The 8,669-nt window shown below is 45.9% G+C and overlaps 1 protein-coding gene across 2 annotated transcripts in view; it reads right to left on the bottom strand.

Annotated features, from left to right (window-relative positions):
* The window catches only part of Dus2 (dihydrouridine synthase 2), a 42,887-nt gene that overhangs the window by 23,731 nt on the left and 10,487 nt on the right, over nucleotides 1–8,669 (bottom strand). For both annotated transcript variants that reach the window (XR_003376851.1, XM_005345433.3), the window contains exon 3: nucleotides 6,427–6,472. Coding sequence is in view for 1 of the 2 variants with exons in the window: in XM_005345433.3 (XP_005345490.1) it covers nucleotides 6,427–6,472 (46 nt within the window). In the remaining variant the exon portion in view is untranslated. The remainder of the gene's footprint in view (nucleotides 1–6,426; nucleotides 6,473–8,669) is intronic.

Consider the following 8,669-nt stretch of genomic DNA (forward strand, 5'->3'; position numbering starts at 1 on the left):
ACTGCTGGCAAGGAAGGCACCAGGTCTCATTACAGATGGTTGTGAGCCACCATGTGGTTGCTGGGAATTGAACTCAGGACCTCTGGAAGAGCAGCCAGCGCTTTTACCCTCTGAGCCATCTCTCCAGCCCCCTTTTTTTCATTTTTGAGACAGGGTCTTCCTATATAGCTCAAGCCTTGAAGTCTTAACCTTCCTGCCTTTCAAATGCTGAAATTAAGCTTTCTCAGTGACCTCCCACATGCTAGGCAAACATTCTACAACTTAACTGTATCCCAAACCCTAGATAACCTTCATTCAGGCATGAAATTGTCCTGCTATTGGCTATGATGTATATGTGTACATATACACACCGTGGTATATATTAAATAGCATGACTCTGAATAGTAACATATGTAAAACAAGGTTATATACTAATCAACTGATGAAAATGTGACCAAAGGCTTAAAGGAATCTAATTTTGTGTGATTCGCTTTTGTTTTTCAAGATAGGGTTTCTCTGTGCACCCCTGGCTGTCCTGGAACTCACTCTGTAGACCAGGCTGGCCTCAAACTCAGATTTGCCTGACTCTTCCTCCCAATTGCTAGGATTAAAGACAAGGTCTCAAATAGTCCATGCTGGCCTTAAACTTGCCTTGAACTCCTGATCTTCCGCTTTCACCCCCCAATGCTGGGCTATAGACGTGTAATCCTAAACCTGGTGCTAAAATCTAACTTTGTATCTCCTTAGAGCTGGTGGTTCAGTGCTTGCATAATTAGTGTTCTCAGCAGCAACTTCATAGAACGTAACTACAAAAAAGTTGATCATATCTCATCTACTCTTTTTTTTTTACTATAAGACAGGCAGGTCTCTATGTACTCCTGACTGTCTTGGAGCTGGCTATGTAGACCAAATGGACTCAAATTCACAGAGCTACTTCTGCCTCTGCCTCCCAAGTACTGGGATTAAAGGTGTGCATCACCATACTTGGCTCATCTATTCTTAATTCTTTTGTTTTGTTTTGTTAAACATGGGGTATTGTGCCTCACTTACTCTTCTTAAATGTTTTATTTACCTTTTAGTAAGTACAATTAACAGTCAAAGAAGACTACTACATAAAAAAGATCCAGTACAGTGGATGACTGAATATACCTATGACACAGGCTATCTAGGGACACCCATGCAGGCCACAGGCCATGCAGGCCGCAGGCTGTCACCCGAGCCTACATCTAGTGTTCTGAGTCAGGACACTCAAGCATCTACTCCGTCTACAAGCTGCTGGAGCTCACAGAGGAGCTGGTCCTGCAGAACCAGATGCCATCACTGAATAGGGCTGGCTCTAGGCCCAACGGGTGGCATCCAGCATGGAGCCACTGCAGCACAGCCCACACTGCCTGCTGGGAGACAGAGCATGGAGCAGAGGTGCTGCCTGCATGCTCCAGCACAAAGATTAAGCTCAGCAAATCGATATTGACAGCTGAGAGGTGTGCAGTAGCCTGGAGCTTGCACAGAACCCGCCACAGACATCCTGCCTAGCTGTAAAATCACCTGACTCTGGGCAACAGCAAGATGTCTGAGGCGAGTCTTGGCAAGAATCCAGGATTGATAATTGATGGTGTGTCAGAAATCAGAAACCTTGAACCAGACCAAAGACTCAGTGTAAGGAATATTTCCATGTAAAGCTGTTTGAGCAAATATGTGTGTGTGTGTGTGTGTGTGTGTGTGTGTGTGTGTGTGTGTGTGTGTGTGTGTGTGTGCATGATACCCTGCAGTTTCCAATGTCACTATGACAAACGAATACGAGATGAAGAGGTGGGAAAGTGGAGGACAGAGCGGTGAGCAGGCTGTGGAGAGAGGCAGAACTAGAGAGGCTACAGCGTCAGCAACAGGTGTGAGAGAAAGTTGTGGTGCGGGGGATGGGGGGAGAAACACATGCTGCTGTCAAGTAAGGTCAGCAGGGTCCTGTGCAGCAGCCCGGAGTTTTTGCAGACTCAGTCCACGAACACACTGTCTAGCCAAACAATCACCCTGGCTGAGCCGTACTGATTGTCTGTGGTCTGTGCTGCCACCCTGGCCATATTGATGTGAGTGACCTGTGCTGATGTCCATGATTCTGTGCTGCCGCTAAGGGCTGTGTGGGGTCTGTGGTCTGAGTTGATGTTGGAGACCATGTTAAGGTCTGAGGTCAGTGCTGCCGAGGGAGAACCTGTGGATGTCCATGGTCTGTGCTCTCTCTTGAAGACATGTTGATGTTCATGGGCCGGACATTCACTGGGGACAACAGTGGTGTCCATGGGCCGGACAGTCACAGGGAACAACAGTGGTGTCCATGGGCCAGACAGTCACTGGGGACAATAGTGGTGTCCAGTCTGTGCTGCCGCCTACGGATATGATGATGTCTGTGGCCCTTGGTGCGGCAGAGGTCTGTGTTGATGTCCATGGTCTGTCTGCACTGCCACCAGAGACCATGCTGAGGTCAGTGGCATGTGGAAGTCCATGACCCATGCTCCCTCTGACTGCAAAGGACAAGGAAGCTACTTCTGTGATGGTATTGAGGTCTGCAGACTCCCCGTATGAGGACCTGACTTTGCAAACTCCATTTTAAGGAAGGGGCTTCATCTTGAGCCATATAATGAGTGGGGCGGGGGAAGGGGGCAGATCTCAGCTCCAGAAATGTGCTTCAATAGCAGAATTTGAACAGATGCCCTGAAAATGGCCAATTAAGGAGCTAGGGAGCAGGGCCATAAAACTTAATGAGGCCCAGATGTTCCTGGGAGGCATCCTGTCCTTGAAGACACCTGGTCAGTTATTAATGGCTCTTTGTAAGAGTTTTCGTGCCCAAAAATTGAGCAGTGGTTTCCGAAACTACCTTATGCTATGCCTTCCGTACCCAATCCCAAGACGACAGGACTCGAACTCCCTCGATTACGGCGTTTCCCTTTACAAGTCCTCCCCTTCCCCAGGCTCAGCGCAGCACTGCCCTCACCGACTGTACTGGCCTGCTGGAGATGTAGTCTAAAAACCTCTTGTGCATCACATAGGATCCGGTTCCGTGGAATTTCTTTTTTGGGGATAATGAACTTGGGCATAACAACAGCTGAGAAAGAAACTCATGAAAGGCTTCTATGACAAACCCGACCCCCCCAAATAAAAGTAACCGCCTAGACAAGAGGCTTTTGAAGAGAACTCTTTTTTTTTTTTTAAATGTATAGAGTGTTCTGCCTGTATGTCCTGCCTGCAGGCCAGAAGAGGGCACCAGATCTCATTATGGATGGTTGTGAGCCGCCATATGGTTGCTGGGAATTGAACTCAGGAAATCTGGAAGAGCAGTCAGTGCTCTTAATCTCTGAGCCATCTACCCAGCGCCTGGAGAAAACTCTTAAATTGTGATAAGGGCCAGGCCTTGGTGGCGCACACCTTTGATCCCAGCACTCAAGAGTCAGAGGCAAGTGGATCTCTGCGAGTTCAAGGCCAGTCTGGTTAGTGCTAAGCGTGCTGAAATAAATGTAGTGCTCTCCACAACTTCTGTCTGCACTGTCAGGTGTGCAGGTGGGGAAGGACTCCTTTTCTTTAAGGAGCTGGCCATTGGGAGTCTGACCATCCTCCAGTGAGTATATAAACAACACATATTAAACTTGTATTTTCTTATTGTTTGTTTTCTTTTCTTTCTTCTTTCTTTTGGGGGGGTCCACAAGGGTAGGGAGGTAGACCTGGAAGGACTGGGAAGTGAGTATGATTGGGGTACATTATGTGAAATTCCCAAATAATCGGTAAAAATATTATGTTGGAAAAAAATACAGGAGATCTTTTAAACATGTAAAGCACACCCACAAGCCGGGCGATGGTGGCGCACGCCTTTAATCCCAGCACTCGGGAGGCAGAGGCAGGCAGATCTCTGTGAGTTCGAGACCAGCCTGGTCTACAGAGCTAGTTCCAGGATAGGCTCCAAAGCCACAGAAAAACCCTGTCTCGAAAAACAAAAAACAAACAAACAAAAAAAAGCACACCCACAAATGGATCTGCATTAACATCCCAGCATGGAACAGATAGGCAGTCTTTGTATAGGGCCCCAGACCCTAGCACAACTAACTCCACGATGAAACAGCCATTCGGGACCCAGGCAGAGGCGCTGCACACCTTCAATCCCAGCACTCAGGAGGCAAAGGCAGGCAGATCTCTGAGTTAGAGGCTAGCCTGGTCTACAGAGCTAGTTCTAGGACAGCCAGGGCTACGCAAGGAAACCCTGCCTCCAAAAACAAAAACAAAAGGAAAGAAAGAGAAGAAAAGGAAGTGCCGTTTAGGCTGTGATCCTCGGTATGTAAGCAGCACCACCTGCCAAAACTAAAACCACAGCCATCCACCAAAGCCCACAGTCCTGGGACGCTCTCTAAACACACCAACCTTGTTTCTGTAGTTCCACTTCTGGCTAATGGTTCTTGTTAGCTGACGTGTGTCAGCCCACAACGTGACTCTGTGCTGAAAAGCTAGCTCCAGGAAGGGCTCCTAGCTACGCGGAACCAAAGCATTCAGTGTATTGTAGGCAATGGCTAGCTAATAAAGATTTTCTACTGGCTTAAAGCCATGTCTGGGCAGTCTTCTCTGGTGAATGTCCCACAACAGGGGAATACCCCACAACAGTTATGAAAGGGAGGGTAGAGGGATGCCTTGCTGAGAAAATTAATTAATTCCTAGCATGGATAGTCAAAGATGGTAAGAAGTCTAAGAACAACACAAAATGGGTAAGGTTATGATGCAGCATTAGAACAGCAAAATATGGGAAAATCCCACTAAGGAGCTGATGACACCCATTCTGATAAGGTCGCCTATAGTTTCTGACACAGAAAATGTCCTATCAGAAAAAGAGGTGGCAAAGCAGTATGTGAGGCAGATCCCCAGGGGGAAAGACAGACATAACAAGTCACAGTTACATATGAACTATGCTTACTGTGTAACTGAGTGTGCAGGAAAATAGACACCACTCCTCTTGTGATTTCCACTTTAGGTATGGGATTCTGGAGCAGTTTTGTTTTCTATGTTATACAGATCTGTTAATATTAAAATTTATTTTGGACAAGGTCTCAAAAACACGCATTAGATTCCTAATGCCCTGTCAAAGTGATGACCCAGTAAATACTGAAATTGGTTTGTTTGTTTTAAGACAGGGTTTCACTATATAGCTCTGGCTGGCCTGGAACTATGGTGCTCAGGCTAGCCTACAAACCACAGATTCTGCCTGCTCCGTCTCCCAAGTGCTGGAATTAAAGGCATGTACCACTGCTCAACTCTGAAATTTTCATAACACAAAATAAAATATAATTTAAAATAAACAGTACTGCACAACTGTAATCCTAGCACTTAAAAGGTAGAGGCCAGAGTATCAGGAGTTCAATAGCATCCTCCACCACACAGGAAGTTCAAAGACAGCCCAAGAAAACAAACAAAATCTCTAGATCTCTAAGGAGTGTAATGCTGCCAGGCACTGGAGGCCTTTAATCCCAGCACTAGGAGGCAGAGGCAGACGGATCTCAGTGAGTCTGAGGCCAGCCTGGTCCACAGAGTGAGTTCCAGACAGCCAGGGCTACACAGAGAAACCCTGTCTGGGGGGGCGGGGGGAACATTACAATGCTAATTAAAGCATAATCAACCCATCAATAAAGCAGAAGGGATTTACAGTGCATCACCACTAATTCCATCCCACAGAGCTTAAGGTGTGCAAAGTACTTATTGGTACTTTATCTCCTTTATGCAACAATCCAACTAGGCTTATGATTTTCATTTCACTACTAAGAATCTGAAATGGAGACAAGACATGAGATTTGCCCACGGTCACACAACTATTAGAAGTCTGAGCTGGGGGCTGGAGAGATGGCTCTGTGGTTAAGAGCGCTGACTGCTCTTCCAGAGGACCCACGTTCAATTCCTACCACCCACATGGCAGTTAACAGCTGTCTGTAACTCCAAGATCTGACACCCTCAGATAGACATACATGCAGGCAAAACACCAATGCAAATAAAATAAAAATAAATAAATTATGAGGAAAATAAATATATTAAAAAAAAAGAAGTCTTAGCTGGGCCCAGTACTAAAGTTATCCTTATTCCAGGACCCCAAGGTCCTACCTACACTATGAAATATGGAAATTTCTGCGCTATCAAGTCTATTAGAGAAAGACATTCATAGCCTGTTTCACAACCAATTTATTTATTTTGTTTGTTTCTGTGATTCTGAGGATCAAACCTAGGCTTTCAAACATGTTAAGCAAGCACTCTACCAATGAGCTACGCCTGGAAACCTCACATATGGCTCTGGTCAAGAGCAGTGATTGCACTTGAGGGAGCAGGTGCTCTATGCAATTACACAGAACAACAAGGAAGGATCCTGGGCAATGGCGGAGACAGGTGCTTGAGCCACCTGCACACACCCAATGCGGAAGCCAGGGCGACACTTACCGTTTACCACCCGCTTGCACTGGAGCATCTTGAGGTCAATCAGCTCCTGCAGAGGAGTCAGAAGATACTGTCAGTCCTGGACACCAGGCTTCCCCACAGATGGAGGATCTTTATTACATTCCTCACGACCGCAGTGCCGACAACAAACCATGGCTTTGGGGACACAGTGTGCTGTTTCCTACAACTAAGCCTGGCAAAGCAAGGCCCCGAGAGAGCTTCTGTGAATCTGCTGTTTTCTCCAGGGCTCTGACAATGGATGAGTCACTCAGAGTGCTAGAAAGAAGGGAATCGTCCAAGGTATGGACACTGAGACACCGTTCTTAGAAACTGATCTCAGCTCAAACCCCACCACTTCAAAGAACCTCCCACCACAATTACTAGGCAAAGGGCAGGCAGGGAAGGGTTCCCAGCAACAGCCAAGGACAAAATTAAACTGGAGAGGAATAGCCCAAAGAGGCAGGTTTGAGACAAACACAGGAAAGAAAAATCTACTCAGCTTACTGTATGTAAACAAAGAAATGAGGCTCCCACCAGGGTAAGATAATTCCAGCAGATTCAGGACAGAAAGGAAAAAGAGATTTCTTCAAAATCGGCATTAAAAATGGAGGGAAATGTGAGGTCTTCTGGTAAGTAATACTTGGTGGGATACAAGACTGTTCTGCTTTGTTCAGTGATTTTTTCAGCAGATGTGGAAGCTCATGGCCATGGACTCTAGGCATCCAAAAGAAAGTAAAAGACTATCATCCAAGATATTCATCCCCAAATGGACCTCTTAGGAGCCTCAGCAAACCACACCACAGCTTGGTGATACCATTCCATGTATAGGTGTATCAAGGAGATGATCAAAAGGTCCTGATGGTATCCACGTGGCTTCTCTCAATATAACCAACATGTGGGTAAACATATGTCTCTGTGTCTATTCCTTCAATACGACATTCAAATCACTAAACATCTAATGTCCAGTCCTGAACAAAAAACACAGTCAAGTTTGGGCACATGGTTCTGATTCTATGCCCCATGTCCGTAATCTCAACTACTTGGGAGGCAGAGGTAGAAGTTAGACATTTAAGGGGAGTCTAGGCAATTTAGTGAGATTATACCTCAAATGTAAATTTTTTTTTGTTTTTGTTTTTTGTTTTTCGAGACAGGGTTTCTCTGTAGCTTTAGAGGTTGTCCTGGAACTAGCTCTTGTAGACCAGGCTGGCCTCGAACTCACAGAGATTCACCTACCTCTGCCTCCCGAGTGCTAGGATTAAAGGCGTGCGCCACCACCGCCCGGCGTAAAATTGTATATTCAAAAAAAAGATTTCTTTTTATTTCAAGCGTCTGAATGTTTGGCTTGCATGTGTATGTGCATGCCTGGTGCCACAGAGGTCAGAAGAGGGCACTGGATACCCTAGAACTGGAGTCATTGATGGCTATGGCGCTTTTTGTCAGTGCTGGGAACCAAACCAGGATCCTCTTGTAAGAGCAGCAAGTGCTCTTAACCACTGAGCCATCTCTTCATCCTCAAAACAAATTTTTAAACGGTTGAACAAGCTAACCAACTGCACCACATAAACACTCAAAAAATTTTTCTGAAGAGCTGGCAATGTAGCTCAATAGTGTAGTCTTGAATTTGTTCCCTAGTACGACCAAAGCAACAACAAAAGTAAGCAGAACATGGTAGTTGCTGCCTATAAACCTAGCATTTAAAAAGTAAAGGCAAGGGATTTACGAGTTCAAGACCTGCATAGAATGTTGGGTACAGTGGCTCATGACTGCAATTCCCAGGAGACAGAAGCAGGCAGATCTCTGAGTCCAAGGTCAGCCAGGACTAACTAGTAGACTAACTAGTAACAACCTGTCTCACTGGAGATATAGCTCAGTTGTTGAGTGCTTGCCTACCATTGACAAAGCCTGAGTTCCAGCCCCCAAACTGCATAAAATCAGCAGTGGGTTGCACACCTGTAACACCAGTATTTAAATGGCAGAAGCAAGAGACTCAGAAGTTCAAGGTCATCTTTGGCTACAAGGTGAGTTTGGGGTCAGTCTGGAGCACAGGAGACTATCTCAGAAAAGAAAGACTAGCCTGGATTACAAATCAAAACCCTTTCTCAAGAAACTAAAAAAAAAAAAAAGAAAAGAAAAAGATGGGGGCTGGAGAGATGGCTCGGAGGTTAAGAGCACTGACTGCTCTTCCAGAGGTCCTGAGTTCAATTCCCAGCAACCACATGGTGGCTCACAACCATCTGTAATGGGGT

Source organism: Microtus ochrogaster, chromosome 4 (genome assembly GCF_000317375.1).
Source record: "Microtus ochrogaster isolate Prairie Vole_2 chromosome 4, MicOch1.0, whole genome shotgun sequence".
Classification (NCBI taxonomy): Eukaryota; Metazoa; Chordata; class Mammalia; order Rodentia; family Cricetidae; genus Microtus; species Microtus ochrogaster.